Source organism: Sinohyriopsis cumingii, chromosome 16 (genome assembly GCF_028554795.1).
Source record: "Sinohyriopsis cumingii isolate HCF-2022 chromosome 16, ASM2855479v2, whole genome shotgun sequence".
Lineage (NCBI taxonomy): Eukaryota > Metazoa > Mollusca > Bivalvia > Unionida > Unionidae > Sinohyriopsis > Sinohyriopsis cumingii.
The window spans coordinates 73,658,221-73,672,125 of record NC_142976.1 but is presented as its reverse complement, the minus strand read 5'-3'; the positions used below and the strand labels follow the sequence as shown (position 1 = coordinate 73,672,125).

The 13,905-nt window shown below is 33.1% G+C and overlaps 1 protein-coding gene across 3 annotated transcripts in view; it reads right to left on the bottom strand.

The window, feature by feature from the left end:
- Nucleotides 1–13,905, bottom strand: part of LOC149780784 (carboxypeptidase B-like) — a 43,973-nt gene that overhangs the window by 24,444 nt on the left and 5,624 nt on the right. For all 3 annotated transcript variants that reach the window (XM_089937860.1, XM_089937861.1, XM_089937859.1), the window contains exons 2-6: nt 9,568–9,666; nt 7,165–7,240; nt 5,858–5,994; nt 3,172–3,271; nt 1,560–1,664 (exon numbers count right to left, since the gene is read on the bottom strand). In XM_089937860.1, the coding sequence (XP_089793986.1) occupies nt 1,560–1,664; nt 3,172–3,271; nt 5,858–5,994; nt 7,165–7,240; nt 9,568–9,650 (501 nt within the window). In that variant the 5' untranslated portion in view covers nt 9,651–9,666. The remainder of the gene's footprint in view (nt 1–1,559; nt 1,665–3,171; nt 3,272–5,857; nt 5,995–7,164; nt 7,241–9,567; nt 9,667–13,905) is intronic.

Below are 13,905 nucleotides of genomic sequence, written 5' to 3'. Positions count from 1 at the left end.
GTGTTCATCTAACACCTGACTCTGACTGAATACTGTATTAATAATGTGTCAATCAAACACCTCACTCTGACTGAAGTCTGTATTAATAATGTGTTAATCAAACACCTCACTCTGACTGAAGTCTGTATTAATAATGTGTCAATCAAACACCTCACTCTGACTGAAGTCTGTATTAATAATGTGTTAATCAAACACCTGACTCTGAATAATGTAATAATAATGTGTTCATCTAACATATGATGATTGAATACTGTATTAATAATGTTTTACTCTAAAACCTGACTCTGACTGAAGACAGCATTAACGTGTTAATCTAACACCTGAATATTCCTTTTTTTTACCACTTAGTTCAAAAATCTGCATTAAAATTTCTGGTTCTTCTCGTGTATATCTCTTTATGCTTTTTTTATCCTATTAAGAAGACAATAAGTACAGAAAAAAGTGACCTACGACCTTTGACCTATAAAATAGAGATTGCAATAGCTTTATACTAAATTTCCAATATACTTAACAATACTTGAATTGCTGTTTTCAATGTCAGCTATTTTATATGGTATTAGTCCCGTCCCTGAAGGAATGTAACCGTAAGTCCCCCCATCCTCATCCCCACCACTACACCTCACCCCCTTTGGAGTGAAACTAAACTTTGAAAGCTAATGAATATAGTCCCTTTATGAATACATACACGGTGGTATGGAATGATATCATATGTACTCGCTAATAACTTGAGTCCAGCTGCAAACAAACTCAGCATAATGAGCCAACGACAGATCTGGGTCTGTGCAGTTCGCAATTGGACGCAACTTATAAGCGAGCACATATGATATCAATCCATTCCACCGGGATTTACAGGCATGTATCTTTGCTGTTACCATGTTTTCCAACCTTGGGTGTGATTCAGAAGATTAAAAATAGGATATCTGGTTCGATGATGGCACATACAGACTATATAAACTCTTCAGCTGTGTTTTTAGTCCCGAGCCCGAGCCCGGGTAGACGAATCTGTATTCCACAGTTGTCGTGGAAATTTTAAAACGTACTACAAATCACACATATATTTCGCATTAGATTTATTTCGCCGTTACTTTGCGGCGATTCCCCAACGACAAATATGGTGGTGGTTAGAGCTGTTGGATAGTGTGTTAGACGTGCACGGTGTAAAAAAAAAAAAAAAAAAAGAAACCACCAAAAGTTTTTATTTCTTTTCTCTGTTTACCATTCTGTCATAATTAATTTTCACTTAACACACACTGACAAGGGAATTCCCAGCTCATGTATATGGAGATATAAATATACAATACACGTCATACTAACGCGACCAGTCATACCTGGGTCTTTATCAAGGACGAAACGTCATCAAACCCCTGTTTTTATAATAAATCTGCAAATGTCTGGTGTTCCATCCAGTGCTTGTCATGCATTTTCAATCGCTTTCCTGCGATAAGAACTGGTAAAGCAGTTATAATACCGCATCCACCATCACATCCGCATCGTCCACCCCAACCATTAATTCCTTAATGTCCATGACTAGGCATGTGTAACCTAATTCTTAATCTTACCTTGAGAACCCTAAGGGCTCTGCCCTCTGCAGAATGACCAAACACTTGCTGGCTAACTTGAACTCCTTTGGCGTTCAGTTGGACGTAATCTAAATAGGCCATGATCTGCAATTCGAAGTGAACTCGACTTAAGAGCGTTAATTCGAAGCATGAGAAATAGAGCAGACTATCTTAAGTTTGTAGTAAATAACATAACCTATTATTTTCTCATTGCTGTAATTTCATCCTTGATATAAATCTGCCTCCAAAAGAGAGAGAGAGAGAGAGAGAGAGAGAGAGAGAGAGAGGGAGAGATTATATTTATCCAGCACTAATTAGGAAGGACTTTATCAGAACCTTAAACGTGGTTTAAGTTCCAAAGATATAAAAACTCCATTTATAATGGCATATGATGTAACACAATGTCAGATATTACCGAGCATATCGCAAATTCTCTTTCTATGCATTTTATAATATCTGAAATCAGTTGTAATGAAAATTGCACATAACAATATTATTTGTGTGGTTCCTTGAGTTTCCTTATATCTGTGTGTGTGTGTGTGTGTGTGTGTGTGTGTGTATCTTGAGAACAATAATGCAATGATAATTCATGTGAACAAATCTAACAACCAACAGCAACGTTGAAAATTCGCATTAAGATGTATTGTCTCTTATTTTGTTAATCCTTATTAGTTTCATTAATTCGCGGAGAGCTCGCATTGATTTCCTTTCGTATTTTTGTTTGTTCACAAGCTGTTGCATTATTCTCAACGCACACAAATTTCTGAATTTAAGGTACGTGTATCCACCAGACAAGAGACGACAAAACAACAAATCGTTTAAAAATAATGATACGTGTTTAAAGATATTTCGAACTAATTTTATGTATGAAAAATGGTTACACATTCAAAATGGAACAATTTGCATAATAATACTCCATTGCTTCAAAACACAGGACAGAGTGGCTCGTCGATTAGGAATACGCTCAAAAAAAACTTTCGATATAGGCAATTCCCAACTTACTGTTTTCGGTTGTGTAGGATGACTATCAAAGTTTTGGGTGGAAAGTAATTAATTTTTAAATCCATATACTCAGTTTATAAAATTCAATAACTATATCGCTCCTAGCTTTAATTCACACCAATAATAATTTTCAAAAATGAATAACTGTACAGACTGGCATGTGACTGTATCGACATTCATCTCCCCCACCTTTCGATGCAGGAGTAACTGCATGGAAAGATGCATCTTTGTGACTTGATTTTACGATAACAATAGGTAGTCTACAATGTAAATTTGTTGCATTTGTTTAGGGTTATTTTTCTTCTTCTATTAAAGTAATTTGCCATTAGGCAATTATTTCTTTGGCTGTTGTAGTTGTTGTTGCTGTCATTGTCGTCATTGCTGTTGCTTTATTCGTGACGGATTTTGTCACTTTTTATGCCAAGTGGAACATTTGCGTGAAAATTACTAACACAAGGTTTGTAAGAGGAGAAGAAGAAAGTGGAGGAGAAGAAAGAAGATGACGAAAGATCAGAATAGGGATGCAAAGGAGGAGAACGGCGATGAGTTTATCTAAATTGTTTCAAACAGATTAGCTCCCTAAGGACTCTTGTCGTCTCGATTTACTTACCTCGCTATAGCTGTAATACGCATTGTCCAAGTTAAGACCGCGCTGCAGAATGGCCCTTTTATGCAACCTGGGTTTTGGGGTAAAACTGCCATCAATCAATCTGGAAAAGAGGAACTCCTATAAATATGACCACTCTCTGAGTAAGGACAGAGATTCAGTGGCTTTAGTTATATTGCTTACATAAGATCATATGATTCCACCCAATATAAAAACACCTATTTTATTACTTACAATGCGATGGATATATATATATATATATATATATATATATATATATATATATATATATATATATATATATATATAAAATCATATTCGTGGCTCATTGTACGTCTATGTGTGCATGTGCATGTATGTGTGTATGAATGTAGATACACACACACACACACACACACACACACACACACACACACACATATATATATATATATATATATATATATATATATATATATATATATATATATATATATATATATATATATATATATATATATATATATATATATATATATATATATATATATATATATATATATATATATATATATATATATATATTATAAAATAAACAACACCGGCACGTAGAATGTGTTATATTCATTAGTTTATTATTATTATTATTATTATTATTATTATTTATTATTATTATTATTATTATTATTATTATTATTATTACTATTTTTATATTCATATATTTATTTTCTATATCTCTAATAAGTGTGCATTATACATAATACAAATATTGATAAAACTGTTTATCTCTATATAGTAATAAATTATATATATATATATATATATATATATATATATATATATATATATATATATATATATATATATATATATATATATATATATATATATATATATATATATATATATATAATATTTTGCGATGCATCGAAGACCTTTGACCGTGTCTGACGTTACGGTTTCATCCATCAACTTAGATGCTACTGAATACACTCAGATAAGACCAGTCTTAAAATTTCGGGCCTTAGACTTGGAGTCTACATATTGAAAAATACTTAATGCATCTAAATCGATAAATATTTACAAGACTCTCAGCTACAAACGGGGTAGAAAATCCTTAGAGTTTATGAGACCTATTTTAGAATATGCAGACTTCCTTTGGGATGGACGTTCCAGTGCTGGCTGGAACAGACTTCCTTTGGGATGGACGTTCCAGTGCAGGCTGGAACAGACTTCCTTTGGGATGGACGTTCCAGTGCAGACTTCCTTTGGGATGGACGTTGCAGTGCAGGCTCAGATAGGTAAGCGATTTCAGTCAGAGGCACATACGTTAGTCACTGATATAACCAGTCATGTCCACACATGCAATATTTATGAGGAATGAGACTCGTTCCCTCACTCAGAAAAAAGAAACGCCAACAAACTCTTTATCTTTCATATAAATATTTATAATGATTCGCCCAGTTATGTGATAGAACTACCTCCTCCTTTGTTTGCAGAGGCGGTCAAGATACAGTTTACATTAATCGACAATACTTCTCTGGGGTTAATGTCAGACTTGACGTTACAACAAAATCTTTCCTTAACTCTTCTATTCTCACATATAATACTCTACATGAAATGTGAAAACGGAAAGCGATTTGTTAAAACATAAAAAGTATATAACCCAAAACAAGCAATAGCGTTTCTTCTTATTATCGTTTGGTGATAGCAAATACTCGATTATACAAACTAGGATAAGAAACTAATGTAACGACCTTTCAAGAGATCGGTATGACAATCACCTAATCGATAACTCTTGTGCAGCTGTGGGGTAGTAGCAGAAAGTGAATATGGTTATGTTTTCATCTGCATTCTGTACACGGTTCAAAGGCAAAATCTAATTCTTACTCTTATTGAAATATTTCTTCCCATATCCACAAATACTCTTCTAATTAGCTCACATGAACTCCAAACTAAACAAAATTTGAATACATTTACGGTTTTTTCTTGTCTTTAGATGAAGGATACGGATACATTAAGGATAAAAGGCGCGAAGACTAATGTTTTTCCTTGGGTTCTAAATATAAAGGCATTTTATTTTCACAGACAGTACAATGACTAACTGATATGTGATGCAGGTACATTACAAACTAAACGCTCATGGGCAAGGAGGGAGGGGGCACTAGCATGTTTTGGCCTTCATTTATAAAACTTAATAGCTGGCCACAATGTGTCTGTCCCCCCCTCCCCCGAAAATGTTCTACGGGCGTCCCTGTAAACACTATTCTTTCCGAACTGTGGCAATACTATTATATACTTGCCTTGTGTATCTTTTATTTCCTTTACTTGTCTTGGGTATATTTTATTTCCTTTTACAAACCGCTATCATTATTTGTTATTCTGCTTCTTGTCATGTGTGATTAATTTCTCCAACTATATAAGTATGATGAAGGGCTAATGTAATTTTTTGGGAACTTGTTGCCCGACCCCTTTTGCATAATTTAACAGTTGATGAACATGTGCTTTGTCTAACGAAAATTGTGAGATTGATCAGACACGCAGTTGATAGCCATAAATAAAGCTTTCCCTCAGAACAATTGGTTGTTAAAACATTTGATCTAGTGTAACAACAAATTGACGGCAATTTCAGTTGGCTGAATGAACATCTAATCTAGTGTAATAAAAATCGATACGGCAAAATTCCACTTCAAACATATAGTGTACTCACTTTTGGACATCTTCAATCCAGACTTTGACCCGTGAACCCAAATTATTAAGATGACTGAGCACCTGTCCAAGTTTTTCAGGTTCTACATGTACGTGAAGACTGTCATTCAAGTTCTTGGGCTCATGCCAAACGTCTAGCTGAAAAGAAGAAACGAATAAATATTGGACATTTTTTGGTAGAAATTATGCCTGGGCACCTTACTTAATTAGTCGGTTGACGGGACTTGATTGTTTCATCTTGCTTGACGTTGTCATTTCACTGTATTTTAACATTAAAGGAAGAAAGTCCAAAATAAAAGGAAGAATCAATACGGTGGGTCATACTCTACATAGCAGTCATCGTGGATAGATACGTTTGGTCGGGATCTCATTGACTGGATTGACACGGTAGCCACATGATATATTCATTAATAGAAGTTTGATGTTGTTGTTGTAGTGTTTAACGCCATTTTTTAGCACAAGATAGGCTATACATGGCGGCCAGTATAAGTGGTGGAGAAGAACTCTGGAAAACCCCGGGAAGAACCACCGACTCACGAGAAGCTACTGGCAGAAATTCTCACATACCCACGTTAGCCGAGTCTGAGACTCGAACCCGCGCAGACAGAGGTGAGATGGCAGTGGCCCCTAGAAGTTTGATACCGTGTTGCACAATCTATGAGTATAAACTGACTGTCGAATAATTCTAATTAGCCTTTAACTTCGCACATAGTGAAATCAACCAATTCATAATAGATTTTTCTTACCTTGCTATGTATAAGTTAGATATACCAACCTGACCAATCACAGTTCATATGTAGATGACCCATCTAGTCTAACAGATTGCTTCAAAAAGTCAACATTTAGGTAATGCCAACTCTTTCCCCCTCTCTATGTATGTATGTATGTATGTATGTATGTATGTATGTATGTATGTATGTATGTATGTATGTATGGATGCATGCATGCATGCATGCATGCATGCATGTATGTATGTATGTATGTATGTATGTATGTATGTATGTATGTATGTATGCATGTGTGTGTGTGTGCGTGCGTGCGTGCGTGCGGCGTGTGCGTGCGTGCGGTATGTATGTATGTGTGTATGTATGTTTTATGACAATTGTAATTTTGAATTACTTCGTTAGTCGCGCCTAATTTCAGCACCGTACGTATTAAGTTGAAATGGGGTATATTTAAAGTGTTATATATTCACTTACTTATTTATTTATTTATTTATTTATTCAGCAATAATATTTCCAAAGTGTCAGAAATATTTAATAGCATATGTAAAACACGGCAAGCTGATATATAAATTAAAAAAATTACCTCATATTCCTTTATAAGATTTAATACTGATTTCAGCTCGTTCTCTGTCGTAGGTAATATATCTAGCACCTTATGTCTGAAAAAAAAATTACAAAATGAAACGGGACATCAGATCAATACGGCAAAATAACGAGAGTTATATACGTTGAAAATTGCGATTGGTCCTGCTTCGGCTAATGATTTCAAAATTTCTCTAGAAACGGAAATTGGGACTATTTTGGATTTGATAATTATAGCTATATTCTGTTCTGTTTTCTATAAGTAGTTACTAAAAATGACTGTAATGTACTCAAAATGACTATAATGTACCAAAAATGACTATAATGTCCCAAAAATGACTATAACGTACCAAAAATGACTATAACGTACTAAAAATGACTATAATGTACCAAAAATGGCTATAATGTACCAAAAAATTACCAAAATTTTTTAACTACCTTACATTAATTCTGAATTTTACTCTAAATCCACGTGGAGACAAGCCCTTTCCCTGAATAAGCCAATTAGGTGAAAACCTCGCAATCAACGACATATCTTTCATTCACTGGCATTTAGAACTTGCAACCAATCTTTCCCTTATCTAACAGCCATGCTTCGTGGCCTGCGCAAGAAATAACATGAAACTAGGACTGAGTACAAGAATCATTCATGTTCGCATGAATATTCAGTTCAAGTTAACACTATACTAAATAAGTGATGGCAGGTTCAACTTCATAAATTCATGTTGACAATGGAGGGGGAATAGCTATTAAAAACGCGTCTACATTTATTATAGCATCAACATCTGTTACACTTTAAATAAAGAAAATTAAAACCTCAAGTTTAATTTGCAGCAAACATAGGTTCTAATATTGAATTAGGTTCAGCGTTGCTTGGAAACGATAAATTAGTGTACGTTGCAGCATAGATATATATGATTATATGATTTCGACCACGTGATTTTTTTAAGGATAGGATTTACTCTGAAAAGAGCAATCACTATTTTCGCAAAATAGGTACAGCTTTTACTAAGTTTCAAAACATCTGTTTTCCAAACATTTTTGCCTTTCAATTTCCAGAAGCACAAAGATATAGACGCAAGGAAATAAAATTGTCCGTACTTGGACATGTGTCTAATAGAAACAACATCGTGAATTCAAGCAAGGTTTTGCTAATTTTGTTCCTTCTCCGGCTGCTTTTTTTAAATTATATTTTCTTGATTAGATCACAGAAAATCTGCACAGTGTTTAAAAATGTTAGCAGCTTGAAGTAAAGATTAAAGTTATTAGCATTGACACAAAAGTGCCAGACTCTACTTTCATATATTGAGCTAATGCGTATCGTGAAAAAAAGAAAGCAATTTTTGTCTATTAGTAGTATATGTATGTATGTACACACACACAAATATATATATATATATATATATATATATATATATATATATATATATATATATATATATATATATATATATCGAATACTAAGAAATAAGTACACCACAAAGAACACAAAGAAATGCTTCTCAGTACAATATCACTTTCAAAAATCGCTTTCCTTTAATACGAACATGAATTCAACGTCATCCTTATCTACCACGAAGAGGTGTAGTGACCTATAACTATCAGTTGAGGCAAAGGGGCCAGGGACTTATCTCTTTAGATAGCTCGGAAGTCGAACGAAAATGAGTGTCATTAATTACAAATTAATTATCGGAAAGGTGATTTAGTGCTTTGTCGGTTCTTCGATCCTGTAGTCGAGGCAGAGTGAGCACGTAGATGTGTTATTTGGATAAACTGTTATCTAGAAATATAATCCAAAAATCTTTCTTCTTTTTTTTTCTCTCGCAGCAACCAAAATCAAGAAGCTCGGTCCTGTAATATTACTCATTTTCTGCAAGAATTTACGTCATAAAGTTAAGCGTATGTTCTTGTGTTGAATCTCGTAGTACACGTCACCCATCTGTGTTGTTAAGTGAAGGAAGAACTCATACGTTGAAGGAATGTATTGAAATGCTCAAACGACCAGGGGAGTGTCAATGCTTATTTATTTAGCGGTTTTCGCTGTGAATGTAGGTGAATGATGTGTTCATGGATGCAGTTAGCAAATATGTTAATCGGGTCAAAGTAAAAATTATTTAATTTCCAAGACCATGAAAAAGTTTACTAATGATATGTACTCCTAAATTATATCAGTTCCTGAAATATAGTCAACTCAAGCAACATTATTATTATCATTATTATTAGTAGTAGTAGTAGTAGTAGTAGCAGCAGCAGTATTAGTAGTAGTAGTAGCAGTAGGAGTAACATCATCATCACCATTATTGGATTTCTATAATTTCTATTTTCAAAACATGATTGTATTGCCTGCGTCTCGAAATTCCATATGGTTTGATTGACTGAAAAGCGAACAAGCAAATAAACGTACCCATGGAAAGTTTTCTGCTTACTAGGTGTTGCAGACGACAGGTAAACTGCTTCAATGACCAACAGAAAGACGGCGAACCTCATCCTCCAATCGATTCGTCTGGAGAAGAGTGAAAGACTGGTGTCACTTTTATCTTCTAGAATTTATAGATTGTGAGACGCATGCCGTGATCTATATTTTAACACTGTCGTTTCTTATCGTGCATCAGATAAAACTTGAGATTGTGTTTCACTATATACTATCTAATGTATATTTAAAAAAAAAACGCCACACATAAAAACAGCATATAAAAGCAATATACTTTCAGCTTTGAAAAATGTTATGATCGTTTATTGAAATATTTTACTGTACTTGGCTTGATTTCATTCTCATTACAGCAGCAGGAAGGTAACATGGCGCATAGAAGAAAGTGTCCCAAGGGAGATAAATGCATTAAAGTAGCAAATGGTCCCAAGGGCGATAAGATATTAAAGATGAGATTACTCTGCGCTAAATTCATTGTAAACTTTTTAACATGTTAGTTCAGAATATGATATGAACACACACACACACACACACACACACACACACACACACACACACATATATATATATATATATATATATCTTGCATCCTCAACGTTTCCGGGGCATAATTTTAACCCCATCAAAATGAAAAGAAACATCACTCTGGGAAACGTGTTCCGGTTGTTTCAATCTCATGGCGGGTGGGTGGGTGGTGGATTACTAATTATTCCAAAACATAGATATCTTATAAACTTTATTTAACGTCACAAAAACATTTTAAGATATCTTAAGTACTTCATAATATATCTCATATGCACTTATAAGAGATAGTATATACAATTTTAATTCAAATATCTTAATAAATTGTAAACATAGTTGAATATGCTTTTAAAGTATCTTATAAACTGAATTAGGTCTCTTGATCTAATCTGGGTAATGATGTATCTCAGAATGTCTATGCGATATCTGTATACAGTTGGTATGATATCTCATAAGGTTTACGATATCTGTATACAACTGGTATGATATCTCATAAGGTTTACGATATCTGTATACAGTTGGTATGATATCTCATAAGGTTTACGATATCTGTATACAACTGGTATGATATCTCATAAGGTTTACGATATCTGTATACAGTTGGTATGATACCTCATAAGGTTTACGATATCTGTATACAATTGGTATGATATTTCATAAGGTTTACGATATCTGTATACAATTGGTATGATATCTCATAAGGTTTACGATATCTGATACATTTTACAAAATATCTTATAATTTAAAAAGATGCATCCTGAACATTAAAAGATATCTGATAAAGTTCACACGATTTCTGATTAAGTTTGTAAGAGATATATTATAAAATAAAAAAGAAATTATTTGAACAAAGTTAATTCATATATCTCATTAACTTTGTCAGATTTCTAATAAACGTTAATATATCTTATAAACTTCATTAGATATCTTTTAAATTCTATCAGATATCTTATAAACTTTGTAAGATATCTTGCTTTTCCGAATGATATCTTATAAACTACATCGGATATTTTATTTATTATATAAAACACCTTAATAATGTTTACAAAGTATCCTATGAAGTTTATATGATATCATATCAAGTTATAATATATCTGACTAACCTCAACATATTCCATAATAAATATAACATATATTTCATAATAAACATTTTTAAAGTCATATTATAAATTTACGTAATAAAGTTTAGAAAAAGTCCTATTTTTATTTACGAGATATCGAGATTTAAAAAAAATGATATTTCATAAAGTTTATATATCGAACAAGATTTATAAGATAACAAAATACTTGTAGGATATATCATAAAATATATACTTTATCGTAAATAATGAACAATTTTATTATACATCTTTATGAATTTATGAGATATTTTATAGCGTTTTATATTATATCTTATATTGTTTATGAGATATCTAATTTTATCGAATAAATACCAGTTTGACCCATGAAACGACATCATTGGTGTGTCCCCCAAAAAAGAGCTTTATTTTAATTGCACTCGGCACTAATAACCTCTGTGCTAGTGTTGTGCTGTAAAACAGCAGAAGAAAAAAAAAACATGCTGCTGAAAACCTTCGAAAAACCAATGTCAAAGAGAGAGAGAGAGAGAGAGAGAGAGAGTTGTGTCGCCATGATGGTGGAAAAATTGTACATTGTATATACATGTACCTTGGGAACATAAAATGAAATTACTATAGTAACAGAACATGGCATTTGCTTTAATGACATTTAGTCATGGACTGATAACAGTACTGGATCTTTCCACAAAGTGCATGATATATTATGTATGACAGCTATTCCATCTCCATAACTTACATACGGTTACTTTTCCTACCTAAACCATTTTTTAAATGAATGACACTAATACATTATTATACAATAACATCACGCTGAAGCCAATCGTAGCCTACATGACTCTACATTCCGATTTTGCAGGTTTGGCAATTAAAATGGTCGGATTCAACGTCATATCGGGGACATTTTTCCACTACTAGAGCAACGGTCAAGACAAGGGGTTTAAGTCTGGGTCCCTTCTTATCAAAAACGTGTCGGAAATGTTGTCTGCTACGTGACAAATCTAACGAAATCGTGTTATTAATGAATATAGGACATAAGGAACTTGTTAAAGCCATTGCAAAATTGTCGAATGTTGCCCCCTTCTCCCCACAAAATCAAAATCAATTTATTTCATTAAGATATGTCTCCGATCCATAAAATAATTTTTTATTTATGAGAACCATAAATTATTTTATTGCAACAAAAGTTAAAAAGTCTTGATATATTAATACGCTTGTTTCAAGACAAAAACCGATTTTTAAGATTATCTTTGGGTGGAGAAAGAAGATGCTTTTTCAAAACAGATGACTGTGTTTTCGGAAAAAATAAAGGTATAGCATGAAAGAGATTTCTCACATTTTAATATTTATTTTATTTGATTTGTTATGCATATTTACAAATTTTCATGATTATATATTGCATGGGTCACTGAGTAAATAACATTAAATTCTAATTTTTTTGTTGTTGTAGGTTTGTGCTCTCTAAGATGAGATCATTTTAGTTAAACACGTTTCATATCCTCAAGATAGCGGGATGTATTTTGAATCGGAGTAAACATGTTCATGAGTTATGAGTGTAGGTCATCTGTTTCTGGAACTTCCAGGTAAATTTAATTTCTGATTGGCTAGCTGCTAAAGTAATTGAACGTATTGACAAGTTAGTGATTTCGAGATGATTATTCTACCATCTGAAACTGCATCTAAGTGTTTCATATAAGGGATAATTGACTGAAAATTGTTTATTCCTAGCACCAATATCAGTCTAGGAAGAGGCAAATAGTTGTGATTATTTGAGAGGATTTATTTATTGATTTCAGTTATTCATTGGAATCACAAAGTTGTCAGACTTTCGGATTTACTAGCTGTTTTGGAATTAACGTGAATTCATTTAAAGACATTTTGAATTTTATAATTGGGATATACCAAGACTATTGTCGCATAAGCACAATGGAATGATCTTCATTTGGATTACCACTGGAACTCATTTGGAATACTCAACACTTTTGGAATAGTGATAGAACTTTCAAGACTATTTAGGATTTAGGATTACATTTACCATGCTGTAAGTTATTTTTAATTTGTCGCTTTCTATTTTAGGGAAATAAATTGTTTGTTCAATTTTACAAAACTTGTTGGTAATCACTCTTTTCTGTTACTTAGTTTAAGACCATAGCGTCGTAGCAGACTGAAGTAGTAATGTTTTGAAAAAGTAATCATATACTGCGGCAAAGGTTGAAATGCCGTGTCTCTAAATAAATGTGTGTATGGGGGGGGGGGGTTTACGTAGCTTTAACAATTTTAGTCATATCGTTACGATATTTGCAGTGTGGTAGTTTATAGTGGGGCATCCTGCTGCAGAAATCACACACACACACACACACACACACATTGACTGAATACAAAAACAGATACAGGAGAAACTGACAAAAGGTAATAACAAGTACGAAAAGTATAAATTAAACTGTCTTAATCATTATTACAATCCGATTTCCGGTCTGCGCCTGTTGTATGCTACTTTAAACTTCACGATAGCCGACAACTGTGTCAGAAATTCGACAGTAGAGTGGAGAAACACAAATTTAAAATAAGCTTGAAATTCGATGTTAGGATGGATCAATAAAACACATATTATCGATAAATTTTGTCTGTAAACAAACCTGAACTTATTAGATAGTCATTGCTTGTTTCAGACAAACCAATAGGTACATTAAACTTCAAAAATGCATTCAAGGTTAAA